The following is a 26,151-nucleotide window of genomic DNA, read 5'->3' as shown; positions in this document are numbered from 1 at the left end:
TTCTTTAAAGAACATTTTTGTAATTATTTTCTAAGCCTACTTTCAAGCGATTAAGATTTTTAGATTCTGTACTCATTACACACCATAAATCTTTTGATGGAATCGTTAAATGAGATTTTTATATCAACAGTGTGAAAAGATTGTGGTACTGATTCAACCCGAGCCTAGCTTTACAAAAACGAACTGTTGAAGCATATCTTCTATGGAATGCTTTTCTTTCAATTACAATATAATAATGTGTGGCTGAGTCTATTTGAATCTTCTAAACCTATAGCAGTGTTCAGTATATGGTACTATTACTTTAAATTGATCAAAAGAAAGAAAAAGTTCACAATTAAGGTATGCACAATTCCCTCTTGAGCCAAGACTCTTGACCAAAGTTTTTGGTCACCAGCTTCCAACCTTCTTCAACTTGTCTCACTTTGATCCACCGTTACAAAAACACTGGCAGGCACTGCTTCGTTTGTTTCAATCACAACACGATTCTCAGACACATTCCTTAGAATATGATTCGGGAAGGTACTGCCAGGGGTGCTTAGAGAGTACTGAACATGTTTTATAAGGTTGGGAAAAAGTAAAACGTTGTTAAAATCAACAGTCCATGAGGTTCCATTCCCTTGTATGGACCCTTTTGCAACTGTGGCCTTTAACTTCATCCCTCTTGCATTGTTTCTGTCAACAGTAACTCGTTCAATTTGATTGAAAGGATTATTGGATTGGTCCAGCTGAACAATTTCAACCCCATGATCTGAACCCGAGAATATGTTATCAACAATATCAACACCATTTATAACCCCATTCTTAGACTTTAGGACAATGTTGGCATCACCAAGGAAGAAACAACTAGAAACATGGAACTGAACAGGGTCTTCAACCACAATATTCGTGTAATCCATGTAAGAATTCACAATTCTAGTTTGTGTTAATCCAGGTAGTTTCAAATAAATCCCTGTGCCTCCAAAGCCAGTGGCCTTGTTGTAACAATGTACACCAGAAATGGCGTTGGCTTGACCAGTAACCATTATTCCTATAGCAGCAGAGAAAATTACAACATCTGTGACGGCATTGTCATTACCCTGGAGGTTTATTCCTGTGCCTGAGAAGTTTCTTTCATTTTTGTCCCCACCAGCAGTTATATGCTGACCAAGGAAAGTGTTTCTGATGTAGGTTTCATGGCCTTTTTCGACTAAAATTCCATTAGTGGTGAAATGTGTGATGTAACAATTGTCTATGCTAATCCGAAGTGAGTTTATCACTGAAATGCCTCCTCCCCTAAAGTTTGAGTCCAACAAGAGATCTTTGAGAGTTATGTACTCAAAATTGTAGGAATCTGAAGAATTATCTATGTTTCCTTCATTGGAAGAGGATGACAAATCAATGATATAGCTATCTGCTGGAAAACCATCTGAGGCTCTTATCGTCCCCCCATGTATCTGCATTTTTTCATCAAAGTAAAAACTGAGCTGTAAAAAATTTGAAGCTCTTTATCGATGTCTTATTAAATAAACAAATAGAAAAAAAGTGCAGTTTTCCTTGATTTTTCTGCAATCTAAAGTAATATACATATATATACTGGTTGAAATTAAAAGAAAAAACCCATTTCAGAAAAGAACAGAAAGTAGTGACAATAACGAAACGGTTGAAGAAGGAAGTGATTTTTCAAAAGTCTTAATTGCAATAGTCTTATTTTCTTGGTCAAGTTAGACCAACTGCTTCACCATCCTGAACAAAACATGGACCACCAGCCTCCAAATTAAATTTGGCTCAACTATAAAGTATCACAATGCACTCACAAAATGCCAATTGGCAAAAGTAATGAGCATACAAACTTTGGAAGGTGCTTTTCAAATTTTACACTAACGAATAACTTATTGGTAGTAGTTATATTTGCATAGAAAAAGTCGTTCATGAATGAAGTTAACAACTAGAAAGGTTTCTGAAGGCATACCATAAGGTTCCCCACTCCGGCCACCGGCAACCGGAGTGGCTGGCTGATCAAGTAATTTCCACCCTCAAGGTTAATCTGGGAGCCTCCAAGATTTTTGATGCCTTGCATCAAATATCCTTCACTGGGACCCTTGGCTGCATCTTCTATGGCTGCAAGGAGTGCTTCAGTGCTATCTGAACTACCGGTTGGATCCGCACCATAAGATGTTACATGGTACACACGTCGATAGTTCACTCCCTGCATGACAAAAAATATCAAACACTTGATATTTTACCAAAAAAGAAACTAAAAGGGTGTGTGCATCGTTGAATTGAGCTACCTGAAGTGAGAGAGGAGAAGGAGAAGGAGCAGGAGCAGAAAGGGATGAGAAGGGTGATAAGGAAGATGGTGCAGAAGCAATGGAATCACGTGTAGTTAGAGAGAACTTAAATGACTGCAAACGTTGTATTGCTTCATGATAATTGTCACTTGAAATTGTCCCAGGATACAAGCTCTCTTCATACGAACCAATTACTATGGAACAAGCCATCCCCAAAAGCAAGGAGCAGGCTAAGGATTTTCTTGCCATTGTTGTTGATGTTGGAGAGAGGTTTGAGGTGATCAGGGTAAATTTAACATGTTGGAGAGAAGCATTCCTGTTGTGTGGAGATTTAAATAAGATAGAGTGAGATAAAGAAGGGTAATTAATAGGAAGAGAAGGGAAAAAGTGGGGTAGCTAAGTCTTGATGAGAAAATGTGTTGGAACATTTTGATATTGGATCATACACTTGACACCCTCCAATTATGATACTGGTGCAGATTCTGTGAAACCTTTTTCATGAGACTTTTTCGTTTTCCCTAACCTGGCAGAAAAGTAAGCACTTACCAACTTCTTACTTTTGGAACCTTGTGTAATATGACATTGTGTAAAAGGTATTTTGGAATAGGAAGAAAGCACAAGTATGGTGATCTTAAATTATGCATTGTGGAATTATTGGATAGAGGGGTCCACAGTACATACATACAAATCTTGTAAGACAAGGTAAATGTGCTCCCATTGATTCATGATGGTAACATTATGGAAATTGTAAATTGTTAGGTATGTATTTATTGCTTGGATAAAGTTACGAAAAATATGAAAGGACTCTTGGCGGTCATATTTAAACCTGAGTTGTGTTTTCCAAAAAATTAGGTCAATGGTAGAAATGAAAATGGGTTACCAAAGAAGGAGGGTAAACCTTAGAAATTCAGCATTGTACTTGTTAGATCAATGTAAGTGTCTTTGTAATAAGGTCGTACTTTTATCCAGATAAAGGTTAAAATTAAAATTGTTAAGAGTAGACTTTGAGATTAATTTAATTTTATAAAATTGATTTATAACACTAATTTAATTTTATTTCTAGTTAATGTGGAATTTTTAACACACGCTTTCAAGATTACATATATACATCTTGAATATAAGATTAAACAGTAATAAATGATCTAATAGTAAATAGAACAATAAACTTAACAAATAATAAATTTTACTATAATGGACTTCAACTAATGTTTTAATATTATATTAAAAAATCAACTTTAAATTGAATTTATTTCTAATTGATTCAGAGTTTCAACAAAAATATTAAATTTATGGATATTTTTTATTTGTGTGGTTTAACTTGTAAATTTCTATCCAATGTTATATTTTAGAAAAAAATTATATTCATACACACACCAAAGTTTCTTTTATATTTTTTTTAGTAACATTTCACATTTAAAATAGTGATATCTAAATGGGTTAAAACTCGCATGTCAATCTGGCTCACCACAGGTTCGAGTTAGGTTGGGTTTGAAAAAAATGAAATTTTTTTATACGGACCAATTTTCAATCTGGCTCGCTTAGAATCCAGCTCACTCGAGTTTAACTCGTGGTGAGCCGGGTTGACTCACCAACCCACCTAGTTTTTTTTGGATTTAAAAAAGCTCTTATTAAGTGAGTCAGTGAGTCAATTCGTTTAACCCGTCAACCTGTGGTGAGCCGGATCGAGTTTGAATTTTTTTAGCTTACTAATAAATGAGTCGAGTTAAATTGACTCACTAAATGACCAACCTGTAATAGACCAGGCCAAATTAGGCCGGATCGAGTTAGGTTGGGCCAAGTGACCCATTTTCATAACACTAATTTACAATAATTGTTCTTATAAAAATAAAAAGTGTGGATAACATGAAAAGGTTGATCATGGACAAAGGGAGAGTCACAAAAAGATTATTCTATGTCTAAATTAATAAAAGCATAAAATATATAAAGTGAATATGTGTGAGTGAAATTGAGTGTATAATAATAAGAATGTATTGTATTTATAAATAGAGATAGAAAAAAAATATAAAAATGGTAATTGATTAATTAGTAGAATATCTACTATTTCATTGATTTATTATTTGTATTGTGTCAATTATCATATTAATAGAATGTGTGACATATGCTTATAATTATATTTATTATAATGTTAAATTTATTAGAAAATAGGGATATTATAAAAATATTTATATTTATTTAATATTATTTTCTATTTCAGATGATGGAGGAGAGTGTAATAACTTTTAGCATTTCTTAATCTTTAAACTATTTTTTTTAATCGATAAATGTCAGATATTAACATTCTGTGAGTGAGAAAAGTTAAACGCACCACCTCTCTTGTTATGTCTTGCAAACTCATCATATAAATCTTAAAACTTTTAAATGTCATTGAAAAATTGAACTCGTAAGTGTATCGTCATCCTTCCAACTTTCATCATTAATTAAATCAATATTATATATTACTATTATTGGAAATAATACGTACTGAGGAAGAATAATGATACTTTAACAATATTTTGTTTACAATATTTTAACATCATCTATGTGTCATTCTATAATTGGTCCAAAATTACTTTACAATCAATAATAATAATCATAAACACCAACATGGACTAATCACAGAATAACACATAGTTGATGTTAAAATGTTGTCAAAAAAATGTTGTCAAAATATCATTATCTATAGAGAAAAGAGACGTATGAAGTGTTGAAGGTGTTTTATTGTAAACATTTTGTAGAAAACATTAGTTTATACATGTTAGGACATCTTTAGCATTCAATAACCAGATGAGGTTTCTGGTTACGATGATGGTTTTTCATGTTGTCGTAGCTGTGAGAATTAAGTTGTGCATTTAAGTTTATTTTTTGACGTGAAGTATCACAGTGCAACTAATAATAGCAAATTCTATTAAGTTGGTAACTTCTTAGAAAGTTCCTTGAAAGAAAAATTAACTTATTCATAATTCAGAACCTAACTTCTATGTCATAAGTCTAATTTTAATTAATAAGTTAAACGTGTTTAATGAAACCTAATTTAGTTAATTATATGATAGTTTCATTAATTAATAAGAAAGTGTTTGGTGTCTTAACTAATTTATTTTACAAGTTTCTAGTCTATAAATCAGAAGCTACTTTAGCTAGTCTGTAACGTGTATTTTATTTAATTTTCTTCCTCTACAATCATTTATATTTAATATATTTTTTATTATCCTCAATTTTTTTATCCAGTATTACTGCTTTCGTTCTTATATAAACAATTAATATTATATTACTTTTAGTTTTTTTTATTTTTAAACTTTTTAAGCTCAAATTAAACAATAATTAACTTATATTTTATGTTTCGTAAACATTAAACATGATGAAAATTGTGAAAAAAAAATAGATAAAGAAAGAAATAAAAAATAAAAAATAATTAAGTAATAAATTTGATTAATACTCATTTTATCATAAGTTTTAAAAATAAATAGAAGTATTAAAAAATTTTATATCAAATCTGTTGTTAGTTGATAAATTCAAAGTTTATAAACTAATTTATCCAATTAAATGTTTAGTAAACTAGTAGATAAGTTGTTTGTTAAGATATAAAATAGCATAAAAAATAATAAATGTTACAGTGTAAATAGTATTTATTATTTTTAAGAAAAGTATGTTGTTTTTTAGTTATAATTTTTAGGTTTTTTTTTAAAAGAAATAATTACACTTTTCATTTTTATTATCGTATTCATTATTTAAAACTATTCTTCTATTCATTATTTCAAAGTTTTAGATAATTTTTTTTATTTGAAAAAGTCAAGTTATAGTTTAACTGATTAATACAATAAATACTACTTAAATTTACTTTTTATTTGTTTTCATAAATTAATATCTTTATTTTTTATTTTTTATAATATTGAGTTTTTTTATATAATTTTTATTATGTATAATTTTCTCATAGAATGAAACACAAGTTATTTCAATTTGCAATGTTAATTTTTTTTAATAACTCAATAAACACTAAAAAGAATGCAATAATTAAAATATGAGAGGAAAAATAAAAATAAAAATAAATAATAAATTACAAACTATAAGTTATAATTTAGCCGAAGTTACTTATTAAAAAGATGTTAATTCTGAAATATTTTTACAAAAACTAAACCCACTCGTAAATATCCTCTTACTATGGTTATATGTGTTAATCTATATCATGGAGTGCATATATTTCATAGTAAATTTTGTAACATGATATAGATAGAGATGAAGTGTGTATGAATTAAATAGATTTGCTAATAAAATCTAGTTTTATTGTAACATTCCAAAAATATACTATTAAAACTATATAATAGAATAATCACATTTAATAATATTACAGTTCTATCTTACATAATAGAGAAGTAAGCTCGTGACCCAACGGCCTTACAGAAAGAACTAGAAAATTTAAAATCGAATAATATAAGTAGTTCCTGACCGAACGATTTACAAAAGACTATACCGAACGGTTCTACCAAAACAAGAGGGAAAAGATGATCGAACGATCATCTTAAAACTAAGCTAATAAACTGACCAAACGGTTCTACTGTTCGGTCTTAACTTCTACCTCGACTAAGTTATCTTCCTCCAGCGTCTCTTTCAGCAGCTCGTCTTCTTCTGCTCACATCCACATAGATGATCATTGCAACAGAAGGACAACCGATTGTACAAAACAAACAAGACAGAAAACATAGGGTAAGCTTATGTAATTTAATTCATGTATAAAGACATATTTCACACAATCGAAACCAAACAGTATAATTCATCACTCTCTCACACAAAGCCTAATACTAGACTGACTATCCGGACTGTATGAATTCTGTATAGCTACGACGTTCGTGCACCTGGGTGATGTAGTAATTGGGATACCCTCAACAGCTGTCACCCGAGGTTAGTCCTATCTGTCCAAATTAACCATAAGGACTAGGACCTCCTACCGTTCCCACACATGACTTATCCTCCTCTACGTGAAGACGAGTAATCACGGAACATCAGGATGAACCGCCAGCTTAGCATGCCCACATTTATACTTTACCAAATTTCAATATACATTCATGAGTTATTCCTCCCAGGAACGCTCGTTCATAATCCAATTTATTTCATACACATCATATTTCATCATCTTTCATTAACAAGACCTCAATGAGATCAATTTGAATAAACGTCTCTGAAGACACCAAATGTCGAACATTAACTTCTACTCTGAACAAGACCGAACGCTTGGAGTGAGACCAAAGGTCTCCAGTTTCCAAGCGGATCAAAACCGAGAGAGAGAATCATTGGTTTAAGAAAGGAAGTCATTAACATAATATTTCTCGAGGACGATTAGAACCAAACGTTTAAATACTAAGTGAGCCAATTAGATGAACTGACTCATGAGTTAGACCGAAAACTAATAGGCCTAGGCCGAATATCAAGACTCTAGGCTGAAACCAATTTAAGACCGACACTGTGAAAATATCAAATAAGGGTAAATAATTGAATCATGTGAATAAACCGAACGTCAATAAATATACTTAACTTTTGAATGAGTTAAACATCAAGAACAATCAGAATGTCAGTCGAAGACCGAGCACCGAAAAAGGGCAAACCCTATTGAGTTTGAAAGAACGTTTATATTTATATATATATTTTTCAGAAAGGAGAATGAGTACCTGGTGTAAGACCGGACACTACTAAACTTATAGGAGAAAGACTTGATAAATATAATAAGATACCATTTTGAGTAGTGTTTTAAGAACAAACGAAAATATACAAATACATATAGATATACTTAAGTTTATAACCGAATACCAAGGAACATCTACACTTGGCCGAACGCTCAAGCATAGCATTACAAAACGAAGATACTCGTCCTCAACTAGGATTCTTCCCAAATGAAAGAATCCAATTCCAACTAAGTTCACTAGAAAAACCGAACGGTCAAGGACCGTTCAGTGACGAACGTACATTTTCATAGGGAATTTTCATACTAGAATTAGTTATATCAATTCATCTTTCAACATCTATTTTCATAAAATCAAACATTCATATCATAGTAAATAATCATGCTTCATATAGTCAAAACATATCAACAATAATACTTCATACACATTCAGCCACTCAACAAACAAGCATTCATTAGCAACGAACGTAAAAACGAACATACAATTAAATTATATAAGCTTCTCTTACCTCTAATGTGACCGAACACTCAGCTCGTATAGAATAGCTCCCCACCAGAAATCCTAGAATCTTACGGTTCACTCTTTATGAAACTAAACCAAACAAAAAGACCAGAAATGGATCAGAACGAGATTTTGAACTCATGCAACCAGAACTTGGTTTGCATGTTCCAAAAAAACGCACGACTGAAAGAAGAGAAGAACTTACCAGCTTAGCTTCACAAACCGAACGGTTTAACTAGAAGTTCTTGATGCCGGAAGTGCTTCTGCGGTGCTTGAATGGTGATCGGAGAAGAGAAAGTGAGTGTTTTCTTAAAGAGAAGATGAAGGAGATGTAGAGAGAAGGAAGAGAGAATGGGATTTTTCAGAATCAGGGGAAGAAGGGTGCATGCAGTGAGTGGAGTGGATTTTCTGAAAATCAAAGTTTTGCTTCCCACGTCAAAAACGGACGTCCGCTCATCTGCCAACACCTGTCCTCCACCAGCTGAGTGTCGAGCCCTTCGCTTGACACATGGAATCCACTAACGTGCGTGGATTTGAGTGGTTCTTACATTCATCAAGTATTAAAATTATGGTTGGATATTATTTTGAATGAAAGATACTTGTGGCAATCCACACAATATGAGTTTAGAAACCCTAATAAATGTTAATAAAGAAAATACTAATTATTAATGGTGCCAAACACTGCACTGTTGGTTGAAATGAGAGTATCACACTCAACCACAAAATTAATTACCTATTTATAATTGTCATCAAGGCATCAAACTTCAGCAATATATAGTCCTCGTGATTAATTATAATTGATTAAGAGCTTGATAAATGATGCTTTCATGCATGTATTTGGTGGCGTAAAAAATGCAAACTCTCGAAACAATCACGAAACAGTTTCTTACCATCATTAGCTTAATTTTAAAGTATGCACTGTAATAAAAATTGAATATTAAATTTATAGTCCAAATTTATTGATAATCGCCCGAAATTTGTTATAAAATTATCCATTAAATTTATAATAAAATATTCATAGATAAATTTTATTCACGCGAGAAAAAGAGTTGAAAATCAAAATTTGTGAATAATTATTTAAATTTGTTAATGATTATCGATGATAAACAAATATTTTTTTTAAAATATTATAATCCATTCTTGTGTCTCGTTCACTCTCTTCTTTTCTTCTTTTTTTCTTTTTTTTTTGTCTTTATCATTATCGATAAAGTCTTCCTCCTCTCTCGTACTTATATTTAATTATTTATAATAAATATTTTTGTCAATTGACAATCAATTATTAACGTAATTACAACACGTTTTAAAAATATATTTATTGACAAATTTTTAAAAAATTAAAATACTAATGAATTTACTATGGTTTTAAAAAAAATAATTACTCATAAATTTATTGATGATTTTTAAAAAAATATCCATTACCAATTAATTTATGAACGAAATTATTAATAAATTTTAAAATTAATTTATTATTATTGAATTTTAGCCTGATATGACAAAACTTAAGGAACAGCTTTAACATTTATTTTATTAAGAAAAATATTTATTAATAATAAACATTATAAATTATTAATAAATTTTATGTACCGATTTATTTCCAATAAAATAATATTTATAATGATTACAACTTTAGAATTTATAAGTAAAACAAATTTTACTTTACTTATAGATACTTTTTCATCGTAAAATTTCGTCAATAATTATAATTTTTTTTATTAGACAAAAGAAAATAATTCATAAAATCTATATACAAGACATGTAGAAGAAGCATGAAAAGATTGGTTTCCATAAAGTTAGAGAGCAGTTGAAAAAACAATGGGATCATACTTTTGGGTACTTTTCCTTTTAATTTTACGCAACAAGTCCGACAGAGCAGCCTTAAAACGTTGCAGTCATCCAACAAAATATCTTAACGACTTTCTCTGTTGTTGAATTTTATATAGACCATATTAAGAAATTCAATCTATTTTCAATTTCTAGAATAAAAATCTCTAACAATAAATTTTATGTTTTATGATCATAGACATTTTCTATTATCAGAATTTCTTAAAAAATAATGAAGCTAGAGAGATTGCATATAAGCACTTTTATATTGAATAATTTAATTTATATTTTAATTAAGTAATTTAATCTAATATTTTATTATTGTTTAGAGATTGGTAAAGGATACAAGAAAAAAAATTGGTGTGAAAATAACTTTTCTACCACTCCTAAAATATTATTTTCTAATATCAATACTAATAATAATAAAAATAATACTAATAATAATAATAAAATTTAAAATAATAAACTATTAGTGACATGTAACATTGATATGACTAAAATTTTGAATTAAAATATTTAGTTAAATATTATATTAAATAAAATATTTTAACTTATTTTTTATTGGTGTGGTAGTAAGTTTATGGTATAAGAATAATTTGATAGTATCAATAATAATAATAATAATAAAAAAAAAGCTAAAAGTAAATGAGATTGTTTGTAGAATAATTACGCATGTTTAGATGAAAATAAGATAAATATAAAAACCCGTTTCAAAATCTGAAATATGATTCTAACTATATTTTAAAGTAAACATAATTTCAAAATTTTTTTTTTTCAAACTATACAATTTAGAATATATTTCATATTCTGTAATTCGTATATATTTCAGATTTTATAATCTTGAATCTAAAATATAGTTATAGATTGTTTAACTTAGAACATAATTTAAAAAAAAAAGTCATTCTATATTACATGGTATATAAATGACTGTTAAAATAATAAGCACAAGCTTATGGATACAATAAGTCCAGAATACATTTTTGAACAAAAGGTTTCATAACCATTCAAAATACGTAATTTTGTCGACATATTTTGAAAGAAATGAAATTTTTATTTATAAAATAGTTAAAAGTATTTTAATAAAAATATTACAGCCATAACGAAGAAAGAAAACGTTATTCAAGAATTCAGAAGTATGGATCTTCAATGGGCCCGATCCGTAACAAAACTATTTACATAGGCTTTTGCTTTCTGCTTCCAAGTTATTACTAAATGCACCTCTACACTAAAAGAAAAATATTTTCCTCAATATACCACGTGATCGTTACTTATTATCATCACTGCCACTACGGAAAATACATTATGCAAAATCATTTTATGTGTTCTGAAAAAGTCTGTTCTAAAAAGTATATTCTGAAAAATTTGTTCTCGATGATATTATATACCTTTTTTGTAGAGTTTGTTCAAATAATTTATTTTTGAAAAAATTATTCAAAAATAAATTTTATATCTTGTAAAGTTTTATTGTAAGTCAGTTTTCAAAAGGGTAAAATGGTGATTTTAAGAATTGGAGGTGCTTAAAGAAATTTGGAGGTGTAGAGAGGAAAAGCTTTTACATATTTTGATACAGTTGTTCCATAAGTTACTTGTGTTAGAAATATAGTTTTGATATGATGTTTGTTTGTGATAAGATGGCATCACGCGTGCATACTTTAATGCCTCTAATTCACTTTCACTCTTTATTCATTATTTTGATGTGAAAAGAGAGAAAGAAACAATAACACAAAAAGTTTTCCTTATGTCATCTCCAATTCAAAACGATTTCACTTTCATTCTACCACATAAATTTTAAGATATTTTTTATTTTTATGAAATCTTTATCCTAAATTTATTAATTTGACTGTAATTTATGAGTTCAAAATATTCCAATAACCTTAGTTGTGGGTTATATGATCTTTTAATTACTTCGATGGAATAACTTGTAAGTTTTTTTAAATTAATTAAAGATAATACGAAGTTTAAAGAGATAAATGATGTTGTTTAAGAGTTTGAGTATAAAATAAGATATACCTAAAGTCTATAAAATACAAGTTCCACCCGAACAAAAAAAAATTACTCAACTTTGAATGTTCTAATTGACAAATCTTAACTTAAATACCTTATCAAAATATTTTTTACTAAACATTAAACAATAATACATAATCAATTATGATAACGAAATTAATTATATTTCATTATATAGCTTTTTTTTAAGTATATTTTTTCAATTCTTACACCATAACAATGATACTATCACCATAATATATAATAATAATAGTTACTATTATTATTGTAACAAAAAAACAAACTAATTAATAATAATTAACACTTTATATTATTTTATTTTCTTTTTCAAAATATCTATTTTTATTATATTTTTAACTTTTTCAAAAAAATCTGCTATATTTTTTTTTCTCTCAAATATGAGGTGAATGATTTTTTTTAATCAAAAAAAGGTAAAAGCAATAGTGAGAGACAGAAAGTTTCATGAGAAGACGTGCGATTGCGTAATTTTATTTGTTTTGTGCAGCCCAGCACCCTCTTTTGACTGGGAGATAAAATAAATCGTTGCAGTATCAGATATTTTCTTAAAATATTCTAATAAATTTGAAGTCTAATCAAAATTAATCTTTATTAAAAGAATTATTTTGTTATTTTTTTTTAAGTTTTCTATAATTTCATTTTACGCTTAAAATATTTTTTTTTTATTTTACAAAACTATTTTACTATTTTATTTTACATTAAACAATTTTTACTTTCCTTTTTCCTTTTTCTTATTTACTGGTTAACTTACTCTTTTTTTTCAAGAACTAATTAACCGATAAACTAAAGTGAATTAAAAATATCGAACGAATTGATTCAAGAGTTGAAATTTTAATGTATATAAATTCTTTTTAGTTTTATTCATGTAGGGCTGTTAATTGAATCTTTATTAGAGTAGATAAAAGATAATACATTTACTATTTATGATATAGTCAATTATGTAATTTTTTTAATTTTAATTAAAAAAATTCTTTAAAATGATTTATATTTAATTAATTGTTTTAGCTACTTTTTCTTTTAGGATTAAAGATTTTTGGTATTGTTTTAGAACATGATTATAATTTTACTATTAACCTATTCAATTTCTGACTAAGATAAAAAAGTGGATGCATGATATCAACAGTTAAAAAAAAAAGTTATTATTGGAGTCTTTTTTTTTAAGTGTGCTTTTATAAAGTGTGACAACTCATTTTTTCTAACAGATATAAAATAATAAGTAATTAATATCATAAGCTTATCATCAATAGCATTTGTAATTAGAGGTGAACTTATTAGTATTAGAGTTCATGATTAAATAAAATTGTCCTTCAAAATACATTAAAAACAAAATCACAAGTAATTCAAAATATAACTATGAACTTAATACACTTTTTCATAGAGATAAACTAATGATCTAAAATATTCCTATACTAATTAATCTTCAATTCCAAACCTATTATCTCCATTAGCTCATATCTATACTTCCATACATAGCATAAGAAAATATACAAATAAGGGATAAACTATTTTTCACAAAAGAATAAACTCAAATACAAAGAAATCATATTTTTTCACAAAAGTTGTCAAAATAAAAACTTTGAAATAGAATACAATTACTGTACTGATGTTCATGCACTGTACAACCAGGACAACATCTAGACTTTTGCTTTCAAAATGATTTATTTTCTATATTTTGGCATAAAATTTAAATTTATGACATTATTAAAGTTTTACAATCATTATTTTCATAGTAGAGATTTTCATGGATTATAAGTTTCTTGATTTTTCCATTTTCGTGCTAAAATTTTGTAGTCTTTTAATAGTTATAATTATTTGTTTATTGATAAAAAAAAAGTGCTAACAACACCCTTGTACATGTATATCTTTTTATTGCTAAAAATATATTAAAAGGTCACAAAATTTGTAAGTTTGACGTTTTATATATTTAATGATTTTCTTTATGAATTTCAATAAATTCTAACTAGAAAATACAAAGTGTTTATACATGTGTTATTGCTAGCAATTTTATTGTTCCAATATTTTATTGTCCTTTTGATGCCAAGATCATTTATTTAGTCTCTTAATGAAGGCAAGAAAATTTATTCCTTTATTTTATATTGTAATGTGCACCTTTCTCAACAAAAGATTCTTCTTACTCCTTCAAATAAAAAACTAAAAAGTACAGAAGGAGAAAAACAAAAACCATTTGAAGATTCTTTCTGGTTTATTTTCATCGTGTATGAGACAGACAGATGACAATATATTTTTGAAGGTGACAGATGCCAATATTTGAAAGACTTTTGATTGTGTTTATAACATTAAATATTCTTAAAATCTCTCGCCTCTTCGTTGATTCCAAACATTAGTATTGGAAAGTGGTCACCTAGCTTAATTTTAATTAAGCTGTTGTTAATCAGGCCTAACTTCTAATTAAATATTAATTCCTTCCAGATTTCATTCAGATCTAAAATCATGCATGTCAAATATTACGTCTCGTACGTCTCTTAACTTTTATTAATAATTTAAAAGTTTTACCACGACACTCGTAATCTGTCATTTTCATAAACACGACCAATATATAATATCTGTGTTTTTTTACTCTGATTCCATTGAACACTATAAACAGCTTGATGATGGATTAATTTGTGTTGTATTACGGTAGTACTAGCATCACCAGGTATATATATGATTCCTTCCTTCAAAAGCAGAAATTTGTCTTTCATATACCTGGTTTTTTCAGCACGATGAAAATGTTGTTCTTAATCATGTTCAGCAGCAGCAGAAGGAGTTGTTCACCTTTTTGAGTGGTTTTGAGACCTGAGATGGTAACAAGACAATGGTTATATGTTTCTCTTTTCCTGATTCGTGACTTTCATCAGGCAGCATTCCCTACAAGAGCTTTATATTTCATGGCCAAAGGAATACTTTTGAGAAGTGACGAGATTGTGGTTTTGCCGAGTTCTGACCACTGTGTTTTTTTGTGGCTGGTGTATGATTATGTTCTTGTAGAGTAGAGTAGAACATGACTCATGTAACATGCCATGGTTTGCTTTGTTCCAGGCATTTGCATTCAAAACATGCTTCTAACCCTACTTGCTTCACCTGACCTGGTTCTTAGGTTGATGTTGGCTGAAGATAACTACATCTGTGGCTTTCAGCCTTTGCCATTGGCCTACTCAATAATCAAATATGTCAACCATTACTATCTTACAAGGTGATGAACTAAAGTTAGAATCCGTATATATTAATTAATAATATGTATTTTTAATCCGTCAAAGATAATATTTTTAAATATTGCCCATTTTGAAGTTTTGTTGTTTTGTCACGGTTTTACTTTTAAATTACGTCTTAATAAAATTAAAAAGAAAAGAAATATAAATTATATTTAACTTTTGTTCCAAATGGTGATATGAAACATTTGGATGTACTCAACCAATAATGAACGGTACAACAACTCAACCAGCAATTTCCATGTTTCTTTTTCATTTCTCAAGTGGGTACCTCACGACCTCCACTTTTATATGTTGGCTAAATTATAAAGAATAAATATAATCATATAATGATAAAGTCCATATATATTAAAGATTTTAAAAATACTCTAAATGTTCTAAGCTTTTAACTTATGGGTATTTGTTCTCTCCTAATTAAATAAAGGTTGTATATGTAAAAAATATATTCACGTTCTCAACGAATAATAAATTTGGTAATTAATTACGTTATTATGTTTTTTTAAAATTATATTATTTATGAAATTCTACTTAAATGAATATAATTTATATGATTAATTACTTTTATTAATCTTTGATTAATCAACCTGATTAATCATATCTTAATCCTAAATTTAAATCAACTCAGTTAACTTTCTAATATTAATTTCAATTAACTATTTATAAGTATGCGATGAAGTCTCATGAATGTTGAATCATAACATAAAGACCGAGTATATCTGCATACTCATAGTCAACATATATTTGAACAGATAAAAAATACTTCTTAATTAACTAATATGTGACCGATCAATTTTTTTTATAATTATAAAAACTGCATATATTGAATATCCTCAATATATAATACTTTTATTAAAGAAAATAATGTTTCAATAGTGAAATAACATGATAGAAACAATAACTTTTGTCAACCATCTCCAACATATAACTAATATAACTACATATTGTAATGACTTGATAATATTTTATCAACTCTAATCGTTATTAAAAAATAAATTTTAAATCTAATTTAATCTCATAAAATCAAGTAATAAATACACTTATTCACTCAAATGTTACCTTTTTATTCACGTTATTCCTTGAAATATTGTTAATTTATTTTCCACGTCATACATATCTATCCGTACACTTGACATTATTACATTTTTATATGAAAGTATGGGAAACTGTTTACAAATTAGGTTTTATAATAGTTTTAAAACATATATAAAGACAAAGATGAAAAAGTAGGAACCAAATATATATAGAATCAGGTACATACCAAGATTAAAGTCCAGAATTGATCCCAGAATCTATAATGAACAGCTGACAATATAATATTCCAACCATCGATTATTTTAATGAAATAAAAGGAAAATTAATTATTTTACTAATTGTTCTGTTGCTTTTAAGTCGGCAGATATTTTTTTTCAATGGGCGAAAGTTTGATGGCCACTGTTTAGAAGAATGCAGTGGACCATTGTGTTAAAAATGATACAGAAAGAAAAATAATATTTTACACAGCACATGTGAATTTTATCATTATTTTTTGTTTTGTGCTTTTTGTGGGGTCAATGATGTTTTTTTAATAAAAAAGAAGAGGAAGTCCGTGATGATGCACTAAGCATTCAAGTTGGATTGGACTACTTGCACAGTAAGCTCACAGAAACAATAACTAAATTTAATCTAAATTTGTCGACTAATTAACCAATGAAAACGGTCCTAATTGGGTCTTCTAATCTTCAAAATTATTAATTAAAGAATTAAATAATTAAAGAATTAAAGGGCGTGCTGCATTTGACTATGGTCTTAGGGCTTGGACCTTTTCAATATTCTCTTGCATAATCAATGAGACAATGGAATAAATGAAGGTAAGAAATCATATAATTATTATGAAAAGATAGTCCACTATCTCTCATTTTCATTCATGAATAATTAATTTGAACTAGAAAAAAGAAACACGAGTTTATGTTGTATATTTACATTTTTACTATATTAAAATAATACAATTAAAGAAAAATATTATATACTTTTGTAAGAATGGTTAAAAAATACTTGACGGTTATTTAAACAAATAATAATTATGTACTCGTAAGACTGTGTACTTGTGTATTTTAGTAAATAAAAAATATTTTTATTTATTATAAATTGTATTTTGAGGATCAATTATACTATGTGAGCTAGAAACCAATTTTGAATATTTTGGAAATTCAGAAATTAAATTATTATTATTATTTTTATTTTGTTAATGATTAATGTTTGATATTTAAAGAATAAAAACCTCATCTTCTTCTTCTACTAAATTTTACATATCAAATATGTGTTCTTTTAAATTTACCTATAAAAGTAACAAATCAATTAACACGAGTTGTTTAAATTTGTAAAAGGCATAAATATGTCTGTCTCTTATTAAAATGTAAAAAAAAATGAGAAAATGAAAAAAAAAACGTGTAAAATAATATGCTAATACGATATATATAAAAGCAATGTTTTGATGTAACATTTTTAAATAAAATATTCTTATTAGTCCTTTTTTTTCTTATGCACTATCATATTCTTTTACATGGTGAAGTAATCAAAAGTCATATAATATATGACTTTAAAAACGATTATTAATTTATTATAAACGTTATTTTTAGATAATTAAAAAAATGATTGCATGACCATAGATTAGCATTGATCATAGCAACTCCCGACTACGATTCAAGCTAGTAAACGAGAGAAAAACACGTTTGAAAAAAATAATTCACTAATCATGACTAATTAAGTTCTCTAATCAAGGGTCAGGATTCTAAATTCGGATCAATTCAAATTTCATCATATTTATCCTTAAAAGTAAAAATTTATGATTGTTTTTATTTTAACACTTTGATAAATATATGTTTTATATTTGATGTGTATCTCTGTCTATGTTAACAAGATTATTTGTACCGGTTAAATATTTATTAAACAACTTTTATCATAATAAAATAATAATATAATATTATCAGAAATTTAATGTTAATTAGACATATTCTGAAATTAAATAAATTTTATAATAAAATATCAAATAAACTAAATATTTCTGATCAAAGTCGATAAATATTTCTGATCAATAATAATATAAGAAAAAATAAAGTTATAGATATATTTAAATTGAAATTGATGAATGATTGCATTAGTGTTTAATTTAAAAATAATTAAATGAAAGAAAAAAGAGAAGGCGCTCCCCGTTTTGGGGAGAAGTTATTTATAAAGATGATGGTTGTAGTAGCACAATCTAATCCTAGGTCCCTTTTCAATAATTTACTCTAATCTTTGACCATAAAAAGTTATTATGCACTAATCTAATTATTTGTCTTATTATTAGACAACCTTTGTCTAACTCCAATTACTTTCGTTCAACCATTCTTAACCACCTTTTTCATTATACAGTGTTCCATGTGTTACTTTTATTATTTAGTATAATTTATTAAAAATCTCAAAATTATCAGCAAATAAGATTTTTTTTATTACAAATATATTTCCATCTATAAAAACAGATAACCTTTACTTTTAAAATTCATTCAGTGTTGTTTTGTCAGTCAAGTTTTAAAATTTGGATTAATTTAGTTTTAATGAAACATTGATAATTTTTAATTTTAGAATGTTTTTATTTATGGTGCGATTATTATGTAATTAAACAAAATTCATAATCATAATTATAATTGAAAATAAATACGAGTCTATGTAGAATAAAAGATTAAAAAAAATAATTTCTTTTAAGATTTTGGTTTTTGATTGAAAATCGTTTCCATTATCTTATACAAATTTTGACTCAAATTTAAGAATTTATAACATATGTGATGGTTTGATGGTGAATGGCAACATAAAAAAATTATTACTAAAATGCTTATAAATTTTTGAGAAAAATTGAGAGGGTGAATTTGAAAAATGGAAAGAGGATTGTAGTGTTGTTTAGATTCAGGATTTAAAGAGATTAATGAAAGGATTTGAAGAGAAAATATGTAAGAGATTATGAATGCTGTGATGGATATGATAGATTAAAAAATATTTTAATTGATAGAAGTAGATGATTATCCATTTATCCTTGTGTTGATTATTGATATAAATTTAAATTTAAGTAGTGAAAATTATATTAAAATGAAATTAAAATTGTTAATGATAACAAAATTTAAAATTGCAAAAATAAAAGGACATCCTCTAACATAAATAAAGAGTTTTGTTTGAACTTGATATGCTCGGTTTCATTAGTCAAGCTCGACAATAGAGGATAAGGTCATCAAACTCAACAATAAAGGATAAGGTCTTCAAGCTCGACAATAGAGTATAAGGTCGTCAAACTCAACAATAGAGAATAAGGTCTTCAAGCTCGGCAAAATAAAGTCAGCAAGGTCCATTTATCTCGGTTAAGTCGGCAAGGATGACCAGTTTAACTCGACAAAGTTAGTAAGCAAGGTGGACAAGCTGGATTTAGTTGGACAAGCTCGATTAAGCTTCACAAGCTCGATTTTATTGGCCATTTCAATCACAAGCAAACAACCCTTTCCTTCCTCGAAGATGAAGCACAACTTAAAAGTTTTTCCTTCCCAACCAAAATATATCAACAAGAATGAGATGATGTTCTCCTTGCCGTCACAAAAACTAAAAATTGGAAATTCATCAAATCAATTCCATTACTATTTTGTTGAATGACCCAACCATCTCGAACTCTTTGAATTTTTTCAAATAATTTTTTCTCAGTTACAATATCATTCGTCCAAGAATTCAAATCCTTGTTAAATCTATTAAATTTATCCAATCATTATACGTCTAAAACAATCTTTTAAATTTCACATATTAAATTAAAATAAAAAATTATATAAATAAATTATTAGTAGAAACAAAAAATAACTTTCTAAAAATTGTTAAGTTGCATCATAAAATATAAATTTTAAATTTTAATTTAAAAAAAAATATAATTTCAATTTCAAATGTGCAAATAAAAAAATATAAATATATAATTTTTCTCACCAATGAATCTGATTATTTTGATTTTTTTTAACATCTAAATAAAATTAAATAACAATGTTGATCAGTATTATTTATCCATCTATAAACGTATATATAATTAGAATGTTTATACTTATCTGAATAAAATCAGTATTTAATTTTGATGTGTTGAAGAAGTTATTAATAAGAAATATATATTTAGAAGCACCGAAAAAAGTATTGAAGGAAGTCAAAAACATTTATATCTTGTACAGGGAAAAAAAAAAAAGACATTTTGATAAGAAGATCATGCATGAATTGTGGAGATGATAGTGATAAATAAAGCTCCTAAAACAGTAATTTGTCCGTATTAAAACGAAGGATAATAAAAGGTGATGAGGATAGGAATATGTGGAGGCAGAGGCACATGAATAAACAAAGCTGTGGCATTTCACACTGTGTAGGTCCATTGGTATCTTTCAGAAAATGACCACAGACCGATTCTGTTCGTGGAATACGCGTCACCATGCATCTTCCTCCTAAACACCTTAAAGATGTCAAACATCTTTTTCATATTTCATACATAACCTAAACATTTTTTATTATTATTGCTATTTATATCATTTTTTATGTAATAAAAAAATAATACATAGTACACCAGATTTGTCCCTTTTTCTTATTGGTCCACTAATACCTTTTCCCAATAAAATTTGTAAGATGGCATACTGATAATTATAATATTACTCTTTATTTATTTTTCATAATATGAATGTTGAAGAAAATAATTCATATTTTAAATTATTATTCATGCATAAATTAACCTATGTTATAGGTTTTTGAGTTTATAGTCATTATTTGAAAAGACGTACCTTTCATGATATCTAATTCATTGATGGAATAAAACGAAAACATTAACTACCAAAATAAACGGACAAAGCTCACATTAAGAACTCAGAACAGGACCACTTTAACTTATATACATAATGGTGTGTATTTATTACATTGCAATGCAAACCTCACTTTTAATGTTAAAGAACTGAAATATTTATATTGTAATGATTTTGTTGCACTCCTATGTAAATTATTTTCTCATATATATATCATGCGAGTCATTTTCATTCTCCAAGTTATACATGAAACATGTTTGCAAGGATATATTTACACTATTTTTGTTGATTTGAACTATGTTACTATTAACAACATACAATGTCTTAAAGTATTTCTAATAAATTTTAAAACCAAATACAAAAAAATTATTTTTTAAAATGAAAGATTATCCATAAATTTTATCATAATTATTTATAGAAAATAATTTAAATACACCTTACTTTGAAAAATATATTGTCACATTCCATTTTAATACGAATATACTAATAAAATAAGATATTCCATAATTAATAACTCAAAATAAGATAATTCAATAATATATATATAGATATGTAATATGTGAATAGAGTTGTCCAAAAGGAAAAGTAACATAATACATACACAAGACTATCACATCTAAGCTACATCCAAAACTATATACTATCAAAAGAAAAGCTAAACTTTAACAATTCAAACAACTATGTTCTCATTTCCCACCAAAAATATATTAGTTTTTGCATTAATTATTGTTTATCGAGAAGATTATCCATTTTGAAGATTGTGTTCCATCATGATTTTATCCTTGAATTGTGCTTTGAAAGGTGTCATGAAAGGTGAAACAAAGAATGAATATTTAAACTATCTTAAACTTTGGCTCTTAAGTTATATGAAACTATTGAATGTAATAAGAACAATTTACATTTAGTTTATCTCTATTTTATATTTTCTTTCTATTTTAATTTTGTTTTATTCATAAAACTATAAGAATTGCATTTTTTTTCCATTACGGATAAAATGTATAAGGATTGGGTATGTTTTAAAATTAGGGATATATTACGTTGATTTATTTTTTTATTTATTACATGCAAAGTATATTATTATTTTTATTTATTAAATATATACATTAAATTAATTTATTTTGCATTTCTTTAAAACTTTTATCTTTCTAAAATTTGTTCTTTGCTATTTATCTTTAAGATTTTGATTATATTTTTTTTTTAATTTTAAAGACTCGTTAGTGGAAAAAGAGAAATCTTTAACTATTTATTATTACAAGTGTAGTTCATGTATCGTGTCATAGTAAGTTGACCGTTGACTAGTGATATTCTTATAACAAAAGTAATAATTATGATGATTGGTAAGGATCTACCATAATAAGTTGATCGGTGACATTTTCGTAATAAAAATGTTACGACAAGTGTCGTTAACCCTTTCAGAGTAAGTGAGACGCGGTGACAAAATTGAACTTATGTTCAAAATTTATTATGACAAGTTTAGGGAGATTTGCCATAGTAAGACTTTACCATGATTGTTAGTTCAACACCTGTCATGTAGTGTGTTTAAATCTTTAATTTTGTTTTGTTTTAATATCATTTCATGCAATTTTAGTATCATAGTAAGACTTTACCAAATTTCTCGAGGAACCCTAATCCCAATTCAGAAGCCCTAAAATTTGAAATCCCCAATCTGCGTTTTTCGAAAACTATAATGGGTTTTGACCCTTTGTTTCTTGTTTTAATGCATTGTAACTTGCTATATTTTTATCTCTTGTCCACCATCATTCTTCCTCGTGGGTTTACAAAATCTCGCATTTGCCATGGAGGTTTGTCGTGAGTTCGAAGAAACTGACATTTGGTGATGAGAAGACACCACTTAGAGAATCCTATATTTGTGGTGGCCTGTGACGGTAGAGACACATTGCATCACGATGACTTACTTCGATGAACAATCGAGGTGTGCTTCGACTGCTTCTTCCATGGTGAAGATGGACATCTTTGTGGCTGATAACGAGGTGCAGGAGTAGGGATGAAAACGAGCCGGGTTGGGTACAAATAGTGCCTACCATCAACCTGACCCAACAAAGAAAATTTCACCTATCCATTTAAAAAATACATGCGGGTATTTTAAAACCCACATATACCTGTGAATACTAGTGAATACATGCAAATATTTAAAAATATATATTTTTATAAATTATTAAAATGAAATTTAAATAAAATTACAAAAAATATATAATATATAATATAAATTAAAATTAATTTTTTTTTTGTGAGTAGCAGATATCTGCGGGTACGGATAGCATAATACTCGCACTTGACCCGTTTATAAGCGAGTATTAAAGTACCCTTTATTCACAATTCACGTGTAGTAAATATCTACAGGTACTAATTATTCGTCGGCGCAGATTTTTTTAATGTCGTTTTCGAAAATTATTTAACATATGTTATTAAAGTTGAAAACTTCCATAGAACATAATTTTGCAAATATTTCAAAAAAATAAAAGATTAATTATAGAAAAATAAAGATTAATTATACTTCTTTTCTAATTAATATTTCTATCACTTTAAAACCTTTAAAATATAATTTAACGAAAAGAAGTTACAAAAATAAATAAAAATATAAAATAATTAAATTTAGCCAAACCAACTAGATAGTCAACCTTGTCTTTGCTCAACGATCACATGTTTTTAACATGTTTCATAAAATTATTCATAAAAATATATAAAAATTTATAACCAATATAATCTGTTTATTCATAAAAATATTATGTTACTTTTATATCAAATAGTTTACAACCACAGGAAATAGTGTCAAATTACTTTTTGATTTTTTTTTCTTTTAAAAATATAAAAATTCACCATTTTATAATTATTTTATATTTATAATACATATTAAATAAATATAAATATATCTCACTCTACCACTATTCTTATTATTAACCTCTTTCCCCTAAACCCATCACCTGTCTTATCGGAATGAAGTTTCAAATACTAATATAAGTGCCATCGATGTCAGAATCAATTCGTAACCAATGATCATCCATAATATAAAAATATTAAATTAGTTAAATAGATTTTAAATATTTATGTCCATTAATTTTACTAATATATATACATATATCGAAGAAAATGAAATTTATCAAACATAATAATATTAAAAATTATTAGCTTAACCCAATCACCACTAACGGACAAATTTTTACGCCAAATAATTAGAAAGACGTGACCAGAAACATTGTTTTCAACCACACCGTGCTTGATAATAATACAAAGAGAATACAAATCACTATTTTCTTTTTCTAAACAGTAATTTCAACTTTATTAGAGCGCGTGTGAGAAAATAGTTAATTAATATAACAATTTATATCATAAACATGATTAATAAGGCTAAGAAATTGTAAAGAAAATATTAATTACATTCTTTATGGAAAGGTTTCCTAAATCTAAAAATTATAAAACAGTGTCATTATCAATGCATCTATTTATTTGATACATTAAAAAATATATTTTTGAGGTCGCTACATCTTATGAGTGATAATTATAAAGGATTAAATTTTATGCCCAATGACTTTAGATTTTTCCACTTTTATTCAACTATAAATTATTTTAAACATGATTTTTGAAGTATTTAATATAAAATTCAACAATCTTACATGCATGACCTCTTCTATTGATTAATAATATAAATATTTTGCATAGTTCTTGTGATTTCGGTTAAAATGTAATAAAGAAATTCACATGATTTATTTAATTTAGGAACGAGACTTACCAATCAATAACAAAGTGTACAAGAATGTTAATTAATCATAATAATAACAATAATAATAATAATAAATATTACTCGCTCATATTATTTAATATACTCTTTATTGTTGTCTTAAATTTGTTAAAAATTATAAAGTTTTGTTAAATCGTTTTCTGCCCTCTTGTTTTAAGTCTCCATAAAAATAAACAATAATTGTTTAATATTACAGTTTATTTATGTAACTTTTTTTACCATTAGTTTATTTATAGTTTTTCTTTCCCTTCTAGAGGAAAAGTTAGGTTACACTTTAATAAAAGAAAAAACTCTTTAAAAAACAGCCTATCTTCATTAAAGAAATATAAAAGAATACAAAAATTTACATATTCTATATATTTTCATATATAAATTGGATAAAAAAACCAATATATCATTGTAACTTACCGAAAAAGGTCATAACAATTCTACAATATATACTATTATGAAAGTACAAGTCTCTTATATATATATATATATATATATATATATATATATATATATATATATATATATTAAGCATACTTATTTCCTAAGACAAGATAATTAGTTTTAGATTATTGAAACTTTTTACCAAATACATTTTGATTATTGAAAATAAACGTTTAGGTGAAAAAACTTATACTTTTGATCTTAAATTCTTATTTATTTGTTTATAAAATATAACTCATTTCTATCTTTCGTATTATCAATCTTTATTGTGTTACTTTTATTACCTTTAAAAGGTGGCAACTAAAAAGTTGTTTCAGGCTTAAGAATATAACCCTACTCACTAAAATAGGAAATGTTTTTTCTTTAAGGAAAATAGAAAATGTGTTAGAATGTGAACTTATACTAAGTAGAAAATGCGTTAGGATGTGTAGGTCTCTCCATAGAATAAAAAAGCTTTTCCAAAATAGAAAATTTGTTAAAATTTAAGTACTCTTGTTAGTTAAAATCAGAAAATGATCAATTCAGCAATGTAAACCGAAAAAAGTTAAATGTGTATAGATTTTATGTCTAATAGAATTTAATAGAAACAAATCATCAAATCGAGAGTTTTCATGTTAGCCAAAATAATAAAATATATTATTCACTTATTTTAATGAGATG

General features: G+C 27.0%; 1 protein-coding gene across 1 annotated transcript; it reads right to left on the bottom strand.

Moving 5' to 3' along the window:
* Positions 1–149: 149 nt before the first annotated feature.
* Positions 150–3,034, bottom strand: QRT3 (Pectin lyase-like superfamily protein). Its single transcript, XM_047314656.2, has 3 exons — positions 2,268–3,034; positions 1,949–2,185; positions 150–1,433 (listed from the first exon to the last, which is right to left on the bottom strand). Exons 1-3 carry the CDS (start codon positions 2,514–2,516, stop codon positions 408–410), a joined length of 1,512 nt encoding a protein of 503 aa, XP_047170612.2. The 5' UTR covers positions 2,517–3,034; the 3' UTR covers positions 150–407.
* Positions 3,035–26,151: the final 23,117 nt, after the last annotated feature.

Source organism: Vigna umbellata, chromosome 2 (assembly GCF_029865625.1).
Source record: "Vigna umbellata cultivar VRB3 chromosome 2, Vumbellata_1.0, whole genome shotgun sequence".
Taxonomy (NCBI): Eukaryota; Viridiplantae; Streptophyta; class Magnoliopsida; order Fabales; family Fabaceae; genus Vigna; species Vigna umbellata.
Note: the sequence above shows the minus strand (reverse complement) of the source record. Positions and strands in the feature narration are given on the sequence as shown.

Bases quoted from the DNA above. Each gene is read 5' to 3' on its own strand.
- QRT3 (XM_047314656.2), bottom strand. From the start codon at position 2,516: ATGGCAAGAAAATCCTTAGCCTGCTCCTTGCTTTTGGGGATGGCTTGT. The intron at 2,186-2,267 runs GTAGCTCAATTC...TTTGTCATGCAG, and splicing joins CTTCTCCTCTCTCACTTCAG to GGAGTGAACTATCGACGTGT. The intron at 1,434-1,948 runs GTATGCCTTCAG...GAAAAAATGCAG, and splicing joins CCGGAGTGGGGAACCTTATG to ATACATGGGGGGACGATAAG.